The sequence below is a fragment of the Acanthochromis polyacanthus genome, chromosome 5 (assembly GCF_021347895.1).
Source record: "Acanthochromis polyacanthus isolate Apoly-LR-REF ecotype Palm Island chromosome 5, KAUST_Apoly_ChrSc, whole genome shotgun sequence".
In the NCBI taxonomy this organism is placed as follows: Eukaryota; Metazoa; Chordata; class Actinopteri; family Pomacentridae; genus Acanthochromis; species Acanthochromis polyacanthus.
This window is the reverse complement of record NC_067117.1, coordinates 12,795,195-12,814,900: the sequence shown is the minus strand read 5'-3', so window position 1 is coordinate 12,814,900 and position 19,706 is coordinate 12,795,195. Positions and strand designations below refer to the sequence as shown.

Sequence of the window (19,706 nt, the reverse complement as noted above, 5' to 3'; positions counted from 1 at the left end):
ATTTATTCCCCTATTTAACAGATAATGTTTAGAATTTAAGAAAAATGACTTGCTGTATTTCGATTTTTGTGCAGTATTGTAGTTCTTAAAAGTTACACTGAGCTTAAAGTTGGGCCCTTGTGCAGGATAAAATATTCCTTAAATGACCTTCACAGTGGTATTTGTCATGTCACAGCAGACAAGAAAAAGAAAAAAAAACAGCCAGTAACAGTACAGAGATGTGCATTGAGCAAAAATATAAACACAGCATGCAATATTTTATTCATTCTATCTATTCCTTTTAAGTAATAGGTATCTCTTGTTCAACACACAGCATCTCTACATCAGAATGAAGATCTTCAAACAACCCAGAACCCACTATACTGGAGGTTATGAGGTTATTAATACTGGCTGGTGGAAGGTTTTCCCACTCTTCTTCAGGGCTTCGTGAAGCTGGTGGACATTTTGGGGGACAGGATCATATCATCAGACATGAACATGCAGAGCACCACATGGCAGATGGGTTATTGTGCCATGCTGCTTAAAATTATTTCAGTTGTGAAGTTGTGGACATTCATGTGACAGCATCCAGCAGCCAATAGCCCGTTCTTGTCATCTGTGAAATCATGTCTTTTGAAAAACCTGCATTTTAAGGTGTTCTAATGGTCAAAGGAGTGTCTGATCATTGTCCTTTCAAGAAACACCTGACAAGAATGTGGACTAACCCAGTGGTCAAGATTTTTTCACCAGCTGAACATAAATTTAGCTAAATTTAACCATTTCCTAACCATACCAATAAGATTTGTAACTTTATTTCTGAGTCAGAAAATAAGACCAATTGCATGCTGAATTTGTATTTTTGGCCAGTGCACACATTTGGAAGCTTTTTGTTGTCTATTGTTTGCTCTGCAAACCACAAAAGCAGGCCAGAACACAACGTAAACCTATAAGAGAAGGCTGTCCACACACATTTAGCTACAGAATGCATCATACTGACACCACACACTGCTTAGGCTTATTAAAGGCAGAAGGAGTTACACTTGTGTCCATGTGGTGACGCTGCTTCCCCACGATGTCTCTATGATACCAGTAAAGGGGAAAAACACAGAAGAAGAACGTTGGTTAGCATAAACAGCTAGCGTAGCTGTATGTGTTATGAGGTCCTTGCCTGATCAGAATTAGCAGCCCACCAAGACAAATTTCTCAAAGAAAATTTGGTACCTGCGAACACACCAGCTCCCACTTTAGGTATGTTTTCTGTTCAGATGACGCGACAGTCGCTGGTTATCCCAGCAGCTAGCGTTAGCCACTGGCTGCGTCAGTTAACGTTATTTTGTGTAGAAACGTGTTGACCTGGCTAATGCTAGTAACAGAAAGCTAATTGTCTCTAGCTAATGGTGATGGTTGTAGCCAGGGCACAAAGTGACATTAAAGCTGCTCTAATTAACGCAAACAATACCAATTTCTGATTCGTGCTGTCGGACAAAGCTAGCTAGCCAAGTTAGTTGGCACATCTGGATAATGTTACGGAGTCTTCTAGACTCCAAGCAGAGCTTACTCGTGTTTTTCATCTTTTTTGTAAATTTGAAGTACAATTTTAAAGCGATTACTTAGCTTGTTATAGAGAGGTAGCTAGGCATGGGACGTTGGCAAAGCTGTGCTAACGTAATGTTGCACTGTCATGTCACTGGCCTGCTTTTTCTGACTTCTGGGCAAAGGACATATTACTATTATGTCATAGCTGTGGTTTGTGTCTTGTGACATGAAACTATTAGAAAACAATGGCTATAAATTCAGGGCATTATATTCATTCTCAGGGTTTGCTGTATTGTGTGGCCTGTCTGCGGTACCACTTTTCTTGCCAACAGACAACTGGGATCTCAGGAGCTGCTGTAAATGTCTACCGTAGTTTTCCATTTCTCAGCCTTTCTTGGAATATAATAGGCTATATATTGTAGGAAATAGTTATACTCGTGTTGTAATGTCTTGTCTGAAATGTTGCAACTCCTAACTTCATTTGTCACTTTTAACAGGTGTCATATGCTGAAGGTCACATTTCGTCTAGTACAGTAACACTGTAGCACCGCTGGCATCCCTGTGATCCAAGAAAATAATGTGCTGCAGCTGAAGATGGGGGGTAGTGGCTCCAAATCCAAGGGATTTTGGCCTTTTTCTGGCTCAGGCAGTGTGGATGACCCAACCAAAGATGGAAACGAGCAGTCACTGGCAAGAGTTCGAACTTTCCCAGGTGCAACGCCTTTTGTGTTTACCAGACGAAGGTAAATACAGCCTCAGCATCAACATGAGGACTACATCAGACTAATACACTGAGATGTTCTAATAATCATAGTGCCTTACAGCATTAATACACCTATATATTTCATTCTTTCATTAATAACTAAATAAAATAGGACATTTTAAGTGTAGTTTGTAGCTTGGAGATAAGTTAGAGATTCTGTTGCATCCAGAATGTTCCTGAGAAAAACAGCTTCATATTGATGTTCCAGCAGATGTATCAATGTGTCCATGCAGTAGATGTTTCAAACATCCACGCCCAACAGCTAAAATGTTATACTGCACATAACAAAGATGTGGAGTGAGCAAATTTCACTGATGTTCTTATAAAAACTTTAAACATGTTGAATATGGTGATGTATTATCTGCTCATACAAAAAAGGAACATTTAAAAAAATGATTTTCAAGAGATTTATCTGTGTTTGCACAGAAAACATTTCCAGAATTTCGGTCAGTACTGTTGGCACAGAGTAAGATGAAGCCGTAAAGTCATGCTGTTTGCACAACAATTCAGATGACGTCTGTTCTTTCAGTTTTCATAATTATGTGTTCACTTCATCTTCATTCTCCTCTTCATTTGGCATGACATACTGTAGTCTTCTGCAGTGGTAGCAGATCTGTAACGGTCTTTTCTGCCCTTTTGTACTCCACTTTTTTACTGAGCTGTTATTTGCTCTCCCTACTCCCCTAACCTTTGAAAACCACCCATTTTCAAAAGTTAGGACAGCTGACTTAATGTTGTTTCTAGAGCAACAATTTTGTACAGAAGCTACACGGCATAATGCATAACATTCCCAAGAGTTGGCTGGTGGCTTAAAGGTAGAATTAGCAATTCTAATCCAACACAGCTTCTGGTCAAATTCAGTGAATGTCATCATGCTTTCCTATCTGTCTCTTTATGCATTTGAATAAAATCTCATGTTTGTACACAGCCCTGGCTCTGTAAATGGGGAAACAAAGTGGCTCAAACCAATCCACCTAACTCAATTCCAGTATGTCCTGTGCCTGTTTGTACTCGTGCATAGGACAGGGAGAGAAAGAAAAGGGAGGGCTGATTGGGAAAGGGGACAATGGGGCAGAGAGGGACGGTAACTCTATAATTATGCTATCTAGATAAATACAAGCAATGTCTCTCCAGAATAAGGCTCCATTTTTAAAGAGATTCTTAATGTTTAACAACATGAAGTATATATTTTTTTCTTACTGGGTATTTTTTTGGTGGGTTTCTCATTGGCACTTATTTGTTGACCAAAAAATACAGAACGTGTACAAGTAATACACTGTACAAAAATATTGATGCAGCATGCAAATGGTCTTCTTGACTGACTTAAAGAAAAAGTATAAAATCTAAACTTGGAAATAAGGTATAACCAACCAGTGCGGCAGAACAGAACAGCATTTACTTAATCCCCTATTCTAAAAACAACGGATAGCATTTCATGAAACATTACATGTTACGTCTTTGTTTTTTGTTCAGTATGTTTTCTATTCACCGGGTGACTTAAAAAGGTATTCTGCATCATTAATTTTGTCTCTCTGCTGCAGCTCTATGTTCTTTGATGAAGATGGCGATTTGGCCCACGAGTTCTATGAAGAGACGATTGTGACAAAAAATGGCCGTAAAAAAGCCAAGCTGAAAAGAATTCAAAAGAACTTAACAGCTCAGGTGGGGAAGTTGTTACCGTAATCTATGATGTCATCTACACCAGTTTGCTTTGTCATCGATCTGAATCATTTTAATTTATCTTGTGTCCTTCCAGGGAATTATAAAGCTGGACCACCCGTGCATCCATGTAGATTTCCCAGTTGTCCTCTGTGAAGCCTGACAGCGTCTGAGGAGTGTCTCAGACATGCCACTGTGTCAACTCCGTCCTGTGGCTTCCCATACAGATGGAAGCCAGAACCACCTTTTAAAATAACATGATCTCTTGATATATTTGATGCCCTTACGTGGACAGGCTGATGCATTGTGTGCTGAGCCTCTGCATGTGATCTGTTTTTGGCTTGTGTGCTGTTCGACACAGAAAAGGTCACCGGCGGGGATCTAGAGGGGTGCCAAGCTGGCAAAACCTACTCCGTTTACAGATCATGGCTTGTGTGCATGTCAGTGTGAATGTGTGTGCAGACGTGAGATGAAACATGACAGGCCTGAACGTTTTTGCTGCAGATTGTTTTCTGGTGTGATTCATGGAACTCGAGGAGTTTAAGGGGAATGTAAGCAGTTCTTCCCTCTGTCATGGTCTTACCTGATGAGGGGAAGTTGTCAGTGCACACTTTAGTTTTTTTGACACCATTTTGACTTGCTTTATTATGCATGGAACAGGATCTGCTTATGAGTTATCACCGAGGGAGTTGACAATCAGTGGCCCACGAAATCTGAAGTGGATTAACGTCATATTACCATGTTGAAAGGACTGGCTTCAGTGACCTCAGAGCCGCTCATGTACACAGCAGCAGTGAGTCTAATAAGAGATCCTGTTGTTTTCTTTGCTGCTTTGGCATACTATGTTTCACATTTAATTTATTATAACTGTTTTTTTTAATTACAACTGTGTCATGCTCCTGTTTTATATCCATACATTGTAGTCGACAGTATATTAAAGTGCATTTACTTCACAAGCCTTCAATATCAGCGAGGACAGCAAACTTATGGACATATTTCATAATTGTTGCTTATAAAAGCTCATGCCAAAAACATCTGGGTTTTATGTTTGTAGGTGAAAATGCTAAACTAGACACCTGGCTGTAACCACAATTTAGAACAGAGTGGTCATGTTTTTTTTCTGGGGATTAAGAAATGTCAGCAAGCTAAAAGGAGTCTACAACAATATTTTGGTATGGTAGCCACATCTTGACATCAATGTGGTTAGGTCAAGGAATTTGAACCTGCATGATGCAAAATGATCCAAACTTTGCTGATTGATTTTAATAAAAAAAATTGTGATGATAGTCAGATTGAATCGCATCAATTTAACTAGGGATTCCTAAGAAATTAATATCTGGAAGAGGTTTCCAAAGTGAGCCAGTCATTCTAAATCCAAACTGAAATGAAGTTGCAAGAGGAAAATGTCGGTCAAATGTATCTTGCCTGTCTGAGCCTTTACATAAGAATTCTTGGCAAGCTTATGAAATAATCTTTCATAATAACAGACTTTAAACACTAACAGTAAAATGAACTGCCAAGACCTGTAGTGGAAAGTTTGCTCCTGACCTCCACCTGTAATGAAATTAACCACCTGCAGAGGAAATTGCAAAGGCAAACTTGTTTGGAGGTAAAGTGTGCACATAAGCGTCTGCTAATGAGGACTGGATAAAGTTGGGACACTAGCGAACGCCATCAGTGCATGGGAAAGGGTTTTCTACAAAGCTAGCTGATATTGCTGTCCTTACAGGATAAAAAGGTCTGTGCCAAAATCCACTCCACTTTATTACTTCTATGAAATGATTTTACTCTGCACAAGTCTTTGTGCTTATTTTATGCATGTTATTTTTTTGCTTGTGGGCGAGTACCGTTTTCAGCTGACTCTGGGGGAGACATGGTGCTCCAATTACTCTGTTTTGTTTGTTTTCACAGAGCTGAAATAATATGCAAAGCCTTGAGGTGAATTGCGGTATTGGGGTTAAGAAAATTGACTCAGCAAACCACCCGCCTTCAGGCTTTGCTGACAAATGAGAGGGCACATTTTTAAGATGCAAAAAAGGGCATTATTCACAGGCACTGCTGCCATTGTTTATCTAATCATTTAAAAGAAGAATGTGTCTCCCATTTCTTTGTGTTTCAAACATACCACATCTCATAGTCTTTTATTACACAGCCATAAGATCTGAAAAGGTTGTAACACAGCAACAAGGTCAGGTGTATGAACAAACATGCTTTGACAATGTAAGCACCTCACTGCATTTTCTTTGCTATTAGTACAAACAGGGATTATAGAAAGTCTTTTCTGAAGTAATTCATTAACACTCTCTGGAGCACTTTGACTTGTTTACCTGAACATGAGGTCAGCGTTGTGTCATGTTCTCTTTCTCAGCTCAGATTTAATGGAGCACTTAAGCTTTAGGATGCTGTGCTGTTTTTTGTTATTGCTGAATCTCCTCTAAACAAAAACCTGAGGTCCTGATTGAGCAAATATCACATTTATAGTCATGGGATCACTTTTAATACCGCCTTAGTCTTCATGAACGCTCTTTTAAAAATGATAAACCACTGGAAATAATCTGAGCTCTACTTTTCAACAAAACTCTTAGTAATATTGTTTTTTTTTAAGCCATAATATTGCATATGGTCTACACAGATTTTAAGAAAATTTGATCTAAAGCACCACCCCACTGAATTTCACAGTGCTGGATAAAGTAGGACAGTGGATTTCTGGTTGAGTGGGGCAGCAGTTTCATGCATGAACACTCATAGCAGGTAGTGGCTTAAAATGCTACAATACCAGCAGTTTTTCTATTTGTTTTTAATAAAAAGGTGTGTAGTACTAAGTATATAAATATGTGTCAATATATATGAACTATTTCAGATATTTTGTATTATGTTTTTTCTGGCCCATCAGTCCTCACCGCCAAATTCAAGTGAAATCTTAACTTTAAAATGTAAACCATGTAAGTATTTCCAAGCTGCACAAGCATTAGAAGCTACAGCAAGTCCAGATATTTTGCAGTCATTTGGTGGCATTAGGGCTCTTTGGGCTCTGTTTGACTTGCTCACCTTTTACCATTAGAGACAAATTGATGACAAACACAGATAATACTGGTTAAGTGGAAATCGTGTTTAGCTGATTTCCCCTGCAAAACCTGTGCTTACTATAATAATCACATTGAATTCACTAGCAAAGCAGCTGCTGAACTGTATTCTATTCTTATCTATAGATTTTAATGCACTAATATGCAGTACACCCATGGAGGCTTTACACTTTGCACAGCTACTCTCTGAGGATCATTTATATTGTGTTTCAGTATAGTTTTAAAAGCATTCAGTTAAGTTGGGATAAATTAAAAAGCAGTTACTGGGATAACTACTGCTTTGTTGCTCTAAAAGACCGACTAGTCAAACAGTGATTAAACCTCATAAGAGCTATATGATTACAATGTAGAACAGTATAGTTTTTTAAAATTATTTTTCAAATCTGCAGATGAAACTGGTTCTCTTTATAGCAGCCTCCTCAAAATGAAACGTAGTTTTCATATGGTGGTTTTGCATATGTGTCATGCTGATGTCAAACAGAGGTGGGGTTTCCTGGATATTTATAAAGCAATGAATAAACTACAGATGTCTGTTCTGTTAAAAGTACCCCAAAGACTGTTATCATGATGCAGAATAATAAGTTTAACCTGTACTTATTCATCCTGATCTTAAACAACTGAACACCTTGACGGATCGACTGCTGATAACGCTGCTGGTAAGATATGTGAAAATGACAGATTTAAAAATTTATTATTGGTTTGTCAGATGTGATATTATTTGCCTTAATCACATAAACATGTTTTTGACTATGTCTTTTCTATACTCAGAAATCCAAGTGAGTTGTGTAGATATGTAAATGAGGGTATATCATATTTTTCTGTAATACCACAAAGTTCACAGAATATGTCACCCAAATTTGGTTTAAAATAGGGTGGTGTGACCTGGATATTATATGACAGAACTGGAAAAAAAAAATCTATCCTCCTTAAATTAAAAGTAGACTTTATGGAACAGATATATAGTAGTTAGGTAAAGGGCATTACAGTATTATAACTTTTATTTAATGACATGGTATTTATATATAGGCGACTGTATAGAAAAGGAAATAGCTGTCATTTTCAGTCGCCTGCATCTTTTTAGGAATAATAATGGTCTTTTTCTTTTAAAAAAAACTTCCAACTTATCAATTTATTAAGCTACAGAAACATTTTAATGGGGTTTGAATAGTCGCTGTTATCAATGAAACTTCCTACAGAGCAGGGGTCGACGAACAGACTAACGAGGTATTTATTCGTGGGGGGTTTTGCTCAGCGCTGACATGTATTTTTACTCTCGAATTTATATCAGACGAGGTTTTGATCATTACTGAGTGTAAAATGATTAGTTTCATAAGGTAAATTCTGAAGTTGTCCAAAGATAATCGGAAAATCTCGACAAATTATTGTCTTTTAATAATTCTGAACCCCCCTACACAAGAGCAAAATGCAGTGATCTGTTGTTGCTCAACGTTTACCGTTACTGCCGCTCCTGCCGTAATTTTTCTTAGTCGTAGCAGACAGACTTGTTAATCATCGAAATGTACTGAAACGACTAATTCTCACATGGCAGGGCGGTGGAAAAATAATTTATCCGACGGTTACATGAGTGGAATAAACCCTTGTGCTTGGCTTCAACAGAACAGGTTAGACTGGACCGCAAGAAGAACCTCTTTAGCTAAGTTAGCACGGCTGTGTTTCAATGAAACTTTGAGCTAATGTGGCTAACTAACTGCAGCACGTTCACTCACTTTGTAGACAGAAAAAAGTCGTAGAACTCCAAAAGTAGACGTTTTCTATATATTATTTTAATTGTAGCAGCACTTATCTACATTCCCACAGTTGACGTGTGAAGTAAAATTATGTATGCGTTGTATGTGAAAGAGGATGTTAATTTGAGGAACTTGGTGGCATAATAATAAGCAAACAGCTTCTAATAATCTGCATTAGACTTCTCCATTTTTGAGACGTCCACTGAAAATAGTCTACCTTTGAGTTCACGTGTATTTCGCTACACCCAGAGCTCAGTCAGATATTCCGTAAGAGTCGATTTAAAGGTTTAGGGTTTTTTTTTCACATATTTGATATAATCAGAAACGCGTTAAATTCACTGAGTTGTCTATGGAGGTCTTTGAAGCTATATTTGATGTATTTTTGTCAGAATTTCTCAACATTTCTTTGTCTTTTCCAGAGAAAGAGGAGTGAAGGTGAGCAGTGACCATGGGGGCTGTATTAGACTCTGTCCTCACCACAGCTGGCCAGCTGCCATGGCTGCTGCTGACCCTGTTTACATGGTGGACAGTCTTGTGTTCTGCAGATACAAAGCAGACAAGATGGCCATTATATTCCCAGAAACCAGTGCTTCTTGCGTGGAATGCCCCAACACAGGAGTGCACGCCACGACATGGTGTAACTTTGTCTTTGGACCAGTTTGACATTGTCGCAACTCCCAATGAGGGCTTTGTCCGACAGAATCTCACTATTTTCTATAAGGAACGCCTTGGGTTGTATCCCTATTATGAGCGTGGTGGTACTGCAGTGAATGGAGGTCTTCCACAGCTTGCCAGTCTCAGTCAGCACTATGAAAAGATGCCTGAAGGTCTGGAGAAATACATAAGAGAGAGCAATGCAAAAGGCTTGGCTGTTATTGACTGGGAGGAGTGGCGTCCATTGTGGATCAGAAATTGGTATACTAAAGATATCTATCGAAATAAATCTCGTGAAATGGTAGCCAAAAAGAATCAAAATTGGACCCCAGAACAAGTGGGGAAAGTTGCACAACAAGAATTTGAGCTGTCAGCTCGAAAATTCATGCTGGAAACTCTGAGACTTGCCAAGAATCTGAGGCCCAATCAGCTGTGGGGCTTCTACCTTTTCCCAGATTGTTACAACCATGACTACAGGAATGGCCTGAAAAACTACACTGGCCGCTGTCCTGCTGTGGAAGTGGCCCGCAACGATCAGCTTAACTGGTTGTGGATGGAGTGTACGGCATTTTTTCCGTCCATCTACATGGGTTCTGTACTACGCTCTACAAAGCATGGACGCCTCTTTGTCCGAAACAGGGTGAAGGAGGCGATGCGCCTGGCATCTGTTGGAGATGGATTAGCACGTCCTGTTTTTGTTTATACAAGACCTACGTACATCAGTCAGATGACCCTCCTAACTGAGGTTAGTTTGTTACAGAAACATTTTATCACAGAGTTTTATGCAACCATTGTCATTTATTGTCAAGGAGGCAGGTTGCTATCTTTATCCCTTGATCAATCAATGAATATATTTTAGATTAATCCATAAATGTCAAAAATGCTACCATAAAGGAATATTTCATAATTAATCTAGAAACAGCCAAAAAACAAATACTATTCAGTTCAATGAAATCAAACTGAGAGGAATCCCGAAATCCCTACATTTGAGAAAACCTAGAAAATCTCAATATCAAATGACAAATTTACTAATTGATTCTGCTCATTAATTTTTGAGTGCTTCAGTTTTTTTTAAAATTGTGCAATAGACATTACTGAAAATAGAATAAACAGTAAACCCTAAACTAACTTATGCTGACAACTTGAACATATTTGTAACACACAGCTGAGTTTGACAGTAATTGTGAACCATGATTTAGTCACTGACACCTTCCATCTACATCTAATGAGAAGTCCAATACACATAGCAGCTACTTGGTGCTGGATTTAAAATGTATGTGTAATTTGTCTGAAAAACAGTAAATCACTGTTATTATAATGTGAGATAAACTGTTGGAAAATTATTAACTTCATTTGAACTCAGATATCCTGTCTCTGTGGCACACCGCTGACCTGTCTGTGTAAATCTTTTGTAGACTGATTTGGTCTCCACCATTGGTGAGAGTGTCGCACTTGGAGCTGCAGGTGTGATCTTCTGGGGTGACACCTCCTATGCAGACAGCAGTGTAAGAGCTGTACTTTCTCATTTTTTTATGCTGAATAGCCCAGTGTTCGGTGGTTTGAGGTTAACATCTCCTTTCTTTTTTGTCCACCAGGTCAGCTGCTCCACAGTAAATCAGTATCTTCTGGGACCGCTGGGCAGGTACCTGCTCAATGTGTCCACTGCAGCAGAGCAGTGCAGCCAGGTGCTGTGTAAATCCCACGGCCGCTGTCTTCGCCGAGCACCAGACAGTGATGTGTACCTGCATCTCAGCCCCTCAACACATCAGATAACTACTGAAAGTGGCAAGCTGAAGGTTACAGGAGTCCCTGGCCAAGCCGAGCTGGCTGTTTTCCGCACACACTTCCAGTGCCAGTGCTACAGTGGATACAGGGGTGATAGCTGTGCTCAAAAAGAAAAAGGGCAAAATAGAGCTTCCTCTGTCTTTGGGGCCTGGCCTCTTTGCCTTTTACTCCCTCTTGGACTCCTCACCCTGCTCCACTGAGTAAACTGAGAAGCCCAAAAACTATTCACTGTTTCTGCCAGCCCTGAAAAGGACAGTTCAGACTCTCTGACATAAAGGCGGTAAGTTACCGTGCACTAGTGATAGTGATGCTTTGACAGCAGCAGGTTTTCAGGCCTGGAATCAGAGATGTCCCAGTTTTTATCTCAGACCTCGAGCAACAATATTTGTGTATGACAAGTTGCAGTGCGAGATTTCCAACCTCAGGACTGCCTTCTGGAAATAAAGTCTGTTCATCAGTATTTCAACTGTCACTAACTCTTATCAAATAATGTCGAATCTCACAAATATCTCCTGAAGATGTCTTCTGTGCTAACCCTGACCTGAGATACTGAATCCAGCAGGATTATAATTTAATTGTGGGACTCTTTCTGTAGAGAAAATGTTTTATTTATGTTTTGGTCACTGAAATGGAACAATAAGTGGAAGAAAGGTACATTTGATGCCCAGCTGCATCCATTACTGACAGTTTGTTGGTGCATCTGCATCTTCTTTATACTGATGTCCAAATGTAGCGTTATAGTTTGTATTTGATTTAGGATCAAGCTGTTGAGTGTTATAGCCTTGTGAATAAATTATAATACTAACATAATGCCAGAAGGTTCTAAATGATGTTAAATGCAGTCTTAGATCTTTTGGATTATTTTTTTGCTTATAGAAACAACGTGGCTGGACCTGCCTGTTTCAGTTCAAAATTGTGCCTTAACAGGGCTGCAAAGTGCTCTTTTTTAACTGTTGCCTTTGTTTACAAACTTTAATTATTATTTTTGTGCATCATTTTCAGTAGTGTTCATCTCACTGCTCTATATTGATATTACCTCCATAATGCCTCCCAGTTTTTTTATTATTAAATAAATTGTATATAATAAAGTGTAGCCAGCACATTAAAAACCAACAGAGAAGATGTTATTGTTTAATTCTAATGGTATCCTTCATTTTCCATGGATATCACTGTGTCAAAATGTTAAATTATAGAAAACAGGAAATGAAACTTTTACATTTTTTTTAGTTTTTAATTGCCTTGATAATGCAGATTGTCAAAACATTTTAAATGAACAAATATGCAGTCCAACTGTCCGTAGCTGGTTTACATTTGTTCAAGATATGTTGGAAGTTTCATTAACAACAAAATGTAAGGGGGATGTTTTGAATACATTTGTGTTAGAAAGATTCAGTATTTCCAGAATAACAAATCAAATGCTTAGAAATTCAATACTGACTTGGCTTCCTACACAACAATTAGAGCAGATTTTTTTGTGTGTAGTTTATTTGCTTGCACTGTAGCTTGTGTCGGGATTCCTGCCGGTGACACTGTGTTGATAGCTACTAGAGGTACATGTTTAGTTTATTGTCTATGTATTTGCTCGACTGAAGCTAGCTGAGCGGTTTCATATTTGTACAGCAGGTTCTTTATTTAGTGACCAAAAATGACACCAGTGGTGCTGTTTTTTACAAACTGATAAACAGAATGGCACAGCTAGTGCTGCCATAGTATCATAAATGCATGTTGAAAACTAAAATTCTGCACTTTACTCTTCTGTTGAGGTGGATCTGGCATCTGTTCCCTTCATACAAAAGCCTATAAAGCATACTGTCACCGTGTTACATTAGAATACAGCATTTTTTCCCATGTAATGTGTCATATTAGAGATGTGTTCACTGTGAATCTTGTCTATAAAGAAGTGGGTGCTTCTGTGATTGTCATACCTCCCTTGGCTTTCAACCTCGGTTATCTAAGGCTTTGTTTCCCAATATATTTAAACATACATATGTTTTACAGCACAGAAATCACAGTGCATTAATCAGTTATAACTGAAAAGCTTATTTTCGTATCAAAGGGAAATCACACTGTAAACCAGTAAATTCCATAAATCTTATTAAACAGACTAAAACCTAGAAAGGTAGTCCTGCTCTTACTTATTTGATTAATTTAAAATATCTTAAGTATAAAAAATCCTTAAGTAATATTCAAGAGTGTCTACATACATTTTTTTTCTCAGTCACTGTGAACATGAGTCTTTTTTGGTTGTACATGAGATACTGAGATGAGATTAATATCACAACTTTATTTCAGGATGAAACCTCAGTTTAGCTAAACAAGTTTTACTTTTGTCCCACTTCACCCCTCTGTTGTATCAGCTTCATTTCAGTCATAATTAAACTCATTAAGAAATTTAGAAGCCTTAAATTGCCAAAATATACAGTTTTTATGGCTAACCAAATTTGACTCAGAGTTGTGTATTTAAGACTTTTCATAATTGCCTTTTACATTGGAGAATTTCATCATTAAAAACCTTTTTTAAATATATGTTTTCTGTCTTTGTCATTTTCTCACCCTCCTGAAACATACTTTTATGTTCCTTAATTTTTATTTCCTAAGTTTCTCCTATTGTCTCAAGTAATATTTTTAAATATCTTTATGACTTGTCTGTATAACATGGATTTTAAAAAGTGCTTTATAAATGATGATGATTATTGTTATTTTGTTATTATTATTATTATTATTATTATTATTATTAAAGTGGCATTTAACACGTAGAAGTTTGTTTTTTGGCTTTATTGTCTTATGACAATAAGGTGTTAAATTAAAAACAGCAATAGCAGGCTGACATTGCATAAATATTAGTATGAAATATTTCAGTACCCTAAACAGCACAAATGTATTTTTTAAATCAACACCAAACGTATTTTTGTGGGAATGTTCATAACATATTAAACTGTAAATGCAGTGCAAATTTTAATATTTCTGATAAAACCACAATAAGTGTCTCAATCTAGTTTACAATGAAAAACAAACACGTTCACTGCACATTTGTGATATTTTAAAGAAACTTTCAGCCTCGGCCGGAACTGAAGTACTGTGCTTAGCGTTGTTATGTGCAGCTCCTAATGTGCTCCGACGAGAAAAAGGCGGCTTACACTGAACAAGATTAACTACACATCAGACAAATAGACACCTAAAAATTAGTCGCATTTTTCGACTTTCTCGTGTCGCATTTATTACCCAATATTTTTTTCGGTTGATTGGCAGCCTCTCATTCAGTGACAGGAAGCTTTCTGTAAGAAAAAAATGTACAGCTGGCTTTAAATTCAATTTATCCTCTCAGTTTGAGAAGCTAAATTAGCTACCAGCATCCCCGCCACCAAGTATTTTAGCAGCATTTCCCATCACTGACAAGCAGCGATGTAGAAGACATGGTGATAAAGAAAAAAACTCGTCTTCCTGTCAATTCTTAACTCGTTTAACTGTGTCGGTATGTATATGTGTGTATCGGTATGTTTGCCTCTAGTGTTGCATAATGCACTTTGCCTCCTACAGCGTCTCATTGTGCAGACTTAGCTAGTAGCAGAGCGACACAGCGAGCTACTGTTAGCTTTCATGCAGATTTTGGCTAAACTATGTTGTTATCTTACTGTTTGCACTGCAGTACTATAGATGTTTAGTGTTTTAACCGGGAGGTTTTCCTGTCTGGGTTTTCTGCATTCACTTTGTTGCCACCTCAAGTTTTAAATCCTGTAAAATCTTTCATCAGCTAGTTAATAGCTGGACATGTGCAGGTGTACTGATGATGGCTGCTTTCCACATAGGTCTTGCTGATGTGAATGCTGGTTCACTGTCATGGTCCCAGTCCCAGCTTCCACCCTAAACCCTGAACACTAAACCCTCACGGACTTTACTGACATCACCTGGTAAGTGACTGAGTGAGAAGCTGGAAGAGCTTGAAATGGTGACATTTTGTTAATTTTTTTATCTATGTCTGTAGCAATGATGGTTGTTACTGTAAGAATGTTGTAATTTTGCATTTGGAACTAAAGACTGCAAAGATGGAACCATCTGCTGAGAGTCAATGGTGTCTGCAGACCTGCTTTAATATGTACTGTAGAAACAAATAAGCAAGCAAAGGACTAATATGTAGGATCTCAGGCAATTCACTGTTTACTACTTTTTCCAGATCAATCACCTTTATGAAATGAATTTCTTGCGCAACCGCCTTGTGGTTCTGGGCTTGGTGTTGTTAGCCACATTACTGCTGTACCTGCTGCTGCCATCCATCCGCCAGGGCAGCATGGAGCCGTCACTTGAAGCTCAAAGAATAGGGCTGATGGTGACTCCTCCTCCTCCAATTCCAACCATCAACGTGTCTATTCGCACCGGTCAGCTGCCTGGGGACCCTCCACTGTTCTTTCGAGAAGCTTTACCTGTAGATGCAGCTGGACGGCAGATATTACCAAGGTGAACTAAGAAGTGGAAAGACCTGTATAACACATCTGAACAGATGGTATGCTTTAGTCTTTGTACGCATCTGCAAAGCAGTTTGCAAAGAGAGTGAACAATCCTGATAGTGAGGATTGTAAAATGAAACACTTTTAGGAAGCTCATACAAACACAAGCAGTGTTGTTAATATGCTGCTCTAACATATGGTAACTGAATGGCCTCTGCTAGTCCTAAACTCCCGAGTGAATAAATTATGTCTCCTTGCAGGCTGCAGGTGGTCCTCCTGCATGGACAAGCCTTTACATCTAAAACCTGGGAGGAACTCGGTACGATGGCTCTTCTGGCAACTAATGGATATCAAGCCTTAGCCATGGACCTGCCAGGTAGGACTTGAGTTGATATGAAAAAAATTTCACAATGACTAGTAGTAGAATCCGTCGTGTTATCAACTTATTAAGCTTGATAGAGAATTGGACTTTAACAGAAATTCGAAGCTAAGCACAAGGCTACTTTAGTTTTTTGTACACAGAATACCATTTGTGATTTTTTTTATACTGTGGTAGACAGTTGGGTTAGATTCCATGAGCTGATAGCACACTCTTGTGGTTGAAGATATTTATAACATGGGCTGAACCAAGTACATGTGATGTAAGTTTATCATACCTGAGATGAAAACTCTAATTCTTATACTGTGTTTGACAATATATGTGTGTATTTGACATATTGGCATTGACATTATGTGGTGTGTGTACACTGGGTTTGTGTATTATTTATTTCTGTTCCATCAACTGTGCCATAATATTGGTACACACATTTCAAATTACACAAGTTTGAATGGCAGTTGTGTGTGGTTTATTGGCATTAAAGCTCACTCATTTTGTAGTTACTTAAATAGAACTCTGTTTTCTTTACTTCACATTATACCTGGAGGATATGGCAAATCACCAAACTCTGAGGCTCTGAAGACTGACCAGAATCGGGTGGACCTGCTATCAAGGTTCATGGAGTCTTTGGGTGTCAGAGCAGCAGTACTTTTAAGCCCCTCAATGAGTGGGCATTACTCCATCCCCTTCCTCATGAAGAACAGCGCTCAGCTGCACGGCTTTATTCCTATCGCACCAGTGGGTACCAAGAGTTACTCTCCACAGCAATACCAAAACATTCAGGTGAGGGACATAAAGGTTATGATGATGTGACTGTCGTGATTTTAGTTACTTTATATCTTTACAAATATAATATTATTGGTATTATAGCTGTGTGTTAATTAAATAAGTGTACTTCATAGGTGTTGTTAGAAAGTGATTAACTTGTCATTATTTTAGTTAATCACACACTTATGTTTTATACAATCAATGTGTTCACCGTAGTTAGAAAGTTTGTAAAATTACATTTATGGTGAGGCCCCTCACTAAACTTAGGAGATGGTTACTACCATTATCAACTCAGTCTGATTCTATGTTTTAGTGGTCCATATTTTTAAACTTCACTTTTATCAAACAGATATTTAATCAGTAAAAAGAAAATATTAACAGATAATTTGCAAGGGGAAAAATAGTTGGAGCTGTATTTAAAAGTTATCAACATGATGTATTTTAGTTGCGTTATCATGACGTCTGTACATTTTGGACTTTTTTGCCATATGTCAGTCACTGCTGTCAGTATTATTACATTGCTGTGCAGTAGGTTTACAAGAGCCACTAAATATTTAGCCAGTAAGAGTAGATTTACATTATAACTACATAAGAAAGTTGTGTGTTGCTATACACTGTTGTATGCTGACACTGGTGTGAATACTTTTTACACTGTATATCCTTCCTCTTTGACTTCTCACTCATGTGCTTTCCAGACTCCCACTCTGATAGTGTTTGGAGCCCTGGACACAAATTTGGGAGCCCAGTCCCAGAAGAGCCTCTTACAACTTCCAAATCGCTCCGTGCTAAAGCTAGAAGGAGCTCGACATGCTTGCTACATGGACAAACCCAGAGAATTTCACCAAGGATTGATCGAATTCCTCAGCACGCTGAAGAGAGACGTGTAGCAAGGAACTGAAGGTACAGGGATGATAACAAAAGAGAGGCAAGGAAAAAAGAAAGAAGAAGACTTAGCTTCTAATCGATGTTTTAGTGTGACGACAGCTTTGCTAAAAGGTACTAAGATCAGCATTATTCTCATATTGTCATCACCTGGAAAAAAAAAATCTTTGGCACAGCAGTAGCTGTTTAAACTAACATGTAAAATCTTACACTTAACGGTAAAAATCAGATGCTGCCATCATGGATGTTATTTTCTGTATTTCATAGTGTCACCTAAAATACCAGACTAGTTCATCTCAGCTTGTTGTAAAAAACAAAATAGCATCAGACTTGTATAGTGATGAGTCTTGTTTCATGTGTTTCATGTCCCTCATTGCATGTTTTAACATGGAATGTATTGTTGCCATTTTTGTAGGTGACATTTAGGTAACTGTAAATATGCCGATGTAGCAGTTGCCTGTATTTAATAGCTTCTGTTAGCTTCATATTTCACAGTCCTGTATATTAAGATCTGGTAACAATTCCAACTTCTAACAAAAATTTGCTGTGTTCCACAAAAGCAAACAGAATTGATACATACTGTATTAAAAAATGTATAAAAGATTATGGACCGTATGAAAACTACTTAAAACAAGCCACATGTATTTATATAGTGCTGATAAAGTTATACGTAATATATTTGCAATAAGTTTGGACAATCATGAAAAAACTTAAAGATATGTGCATTGCTTAAAATAAAACAAAGAAAGATGTGCTTTGTATGTTATAATTGACTTAATACTACGTCTGGAGCTAATGTATTTGTATTTGTTGTTTGTTAAGTTTAGTATATTGCAGGCTCGTGCAGCTTTATTCTCAGTCTTCTTTTTATGTTAGTGCATCAACAATTACTGTGACTGTAACACATTAACACTCAGAAATTCTGTTGCTTTTGATCGTAAATGTGTATTCTACCTTAGTGCCTTTTACTTCAAAGTATCCTTGTGATTGCAGGAATTTTACTGTGCAATTGGTACGCATATTTACATACACTACCAGCCAAACGTTTGGACACTCCTTCTCATTCAGTGGTTTTTATTATTGTATACATTGTAGATTAATACTGAAGACATTAAAACTATAGAAGAATACATATATAATTATGTTGTAAACCAAAAAAGTGTTAATCTTCGGTGTTGATCTACAATGTAGAAAATAATACAAATGAATAAAAAGCATTAAGTGAGAAGGTGTGTCCAAACTTTTGATTGGTAGTGTATGTAAAGGACCTGAATAGTTGTGTCTCCTCTTCACAGTGATTGTCGAAGAGGTGAGATAAGGTATTCTTGCACAGCAGATGTTCTTCTGCTTATGTGGGGTTGTTTAGCCTCAGCAGGTCATTCCAGACGTCCCTCTCCACAGCACTGCTTTCCTGATCCTTTTGTGGGATCCTGAGGCTCATCACCGTTGGTGAGGGTCATACGCTCACATTACTCAGACATTACACCAATCCACCTGTTCAACGGCAACTCACCTCCAACACAGATGGTTTTCAGAAGAGACCTGGAGGCCTAAGACTTGGAGGTACTGAATGTCCCTCTGGGTGCTTCACGCCCAGTGCCCACTGATGATGTTCAGTCTGATGAAGTTAACAGAATCAACAGAGATGTAACTCACTAAATACTGCAGTTCAATATATATATATTTTATTTTAATAGAGACCCTTATTTTTTTCTTGGTCAGACCACAGAGCCCAATCTTATGAATATAAATATTAAATGTTATAAGATTAAAAATTTAACTTTATTAATCCCCAGAGAAATTGTGACAGAAAAACAAATTACACAACATCTGAAAAAATACAGCGTCTTGCAACAAAGCAATAAGACATAAGTAGGATATAGTACTGGAGAGAAAAGAAAGAAGTAATGTGGACAGTGACACTGAAGTAGTCAATAATTTTACAAATGGTACAGAAATATTAGAAAAGTAATTGAGATGTCGCACATGAAATTGAAATTTTACACAAGAAAATAAAACATTGCATTGCCA

At 37.9% G+C, this 19,706-nt stretch overlaps 3 protein-coding genes across 4 annotated transcripts; all 3 read left to right on the top strand.

The window, feature by feature from the left end:
• The first annotated feature begins 1,061 nt into the window (after positions 1–1,061).
• Positions 1,062–4,901, top strand: tusc2b (tumor suppressor 2, mitochondrial calcium regulator b). Its single transcript, XM_022200192.2, has 4 exons — positions 1,062–1,227; positions 2,013–2,258; positions 3,820–3,940; positions 4,035–4,901. The coding sequence occupies exons 2-4, from the start codon at positions 2,110–2,112 to the stop codon at positions 4,098–4,100; spliced, it is 336 nt and encodes a 111-aa protein (XP_022055884.1). The 5' UTR covers positions 1,062–1,227; positions 2,013–2,109; the 3' UTR covers positions 4,101–4,901.
• A 140-nt stretch (positions 4,902–5,041) lies between these two features.
• Positions 5,042–13,729, top strand: hyal2b (hyaluronidase 2b). 2 transcript variants are annotated; one of them, XM_051948751.1, is made up of 4 exons: positions 5,042–7,676; positions 9,188–10,167; positions 10,838–10,927; positions 11,018–13,729. In XM_051948751.1, exons 2-4 carry the CDS (start codon positions 9,217–9,219, stop codon positions 11,405–11,407), a joined length of 1,431 nt encoding a protein of 476 aa, XP_051804711.1. In that variant the 5' UTR covers positions 5,042–7,676; positions 9,188–9,216; the 3' UTR covers positions 11,408–13,729. The 2 variants fall into 2 exon arrangements, with proteins under 2 accessions (XP_051804711.1, XP_022055885.2); XM_022200193.2 differs by lacking the exon at positions 5,042–7,676 and adding an exon at positions 8,118–8,642.
• Positions 13,730–14,316: 587 nt separating this feature from the next.
• Positions 14,317–18,415, top strand: abhd14a (abhydrolase domain containing 14A). Its single transcript, XM_022200197.2, has 6 exons — positions 14,317–14,679; positions 15,014–15,115; positions 15,379–15,659; positions 15,910–16,025; positions 16,573–16,808; positions 17,489–18,415. Exons 3-6 carry the CDS (start codon positions 15,397–15,399, stop codon positions 17,678–17,680), a joined length of 807 nt encoding a protein of 268 aa, XP_022055889.1. The 5' UTR covers positions 14,317–14,679; positions 15,014–15,115; positions 15,379–15,396; the 3' UTR covers positions 17,681–18,415.
• Positions 18,416–19,706: the final 1,291 nt, after the last annotated feature.

What these genes read in the sequence shown, in the direction of transcription:
- tusc2b (XM_022200192.2), top strand. Translation starts at nt 2,110, where the DNA reads ATGGGGGGTAGTGGCTCCAAATCCAAGGGATTTTGGCCTTTTTCTGGC. An exon ending in TTTGTGTTTACCAGACGAAG is followed by an intron (nt 2,259 to 3,819) that starts GTAAATACAGCC and finishes TCTCTGCTGCAG; the next exon opens with CTCTATGTTCTTTGATGAAG. An exon ending in AAAAGAACTTAACAGCTCAG is followed by an intron (nt 3,941 to 4,034) that starts GTGGGGAAGTTG and finishes GTGTCCTTCCAG; the next exon opens with GGAATTATAAAGCTGGACCA.
- hyal2b (XM_051948751.1), top strand. Translation starts at nt 9,217, where the DNA reads ATGGGGGCTGTATTAGACTCTGTCCTCACCACAGCTGGCCAGCTGCCA. An exon ending in AGATGACCCTCCTAACTGAG is followed by an intron (nt 10,168 to 10,837) that starts GTTAGTTTGTTA and finishes AATCTTTTGTAG; the next exon opens with ACTGATTTGGTCTCCACCAT. An exon ending in CCTCCTATGCAGACAGCAGT is followed by an intron (nt 10,928 to 11,017) that starts GTAAGAGCTGTA and finishes TTTGTCCACCAG; the next exon opens with GTCAGCTGCTCCACAGTAAA.
- abhd14a (XM_022200197.2), top strand. Translation starts at nt 15,397, where the DNA reads ATGAATTTCTTGCGCAACCGCCTTGTGGTTCTGGGCTTGGTGTTGTTA. An exon ending in CTTAGCCATGGACCTGCCAG is followed by an intron (nt 16,026 to 16,572) that starts GTAGGACTTGAG and finishes TTATACCTGGAG; the next exon opens with GATATGGCAAATCACCAAAC. An exon ending in AGCAATACCAAAACATTCAG is followed by an intron (nt 16,809 to 17,488) that starts GTGAGGGACATA and finishes TGTGCTTTCCAG; the next exon opens with ACTCCCACTCTGATAGTGTT.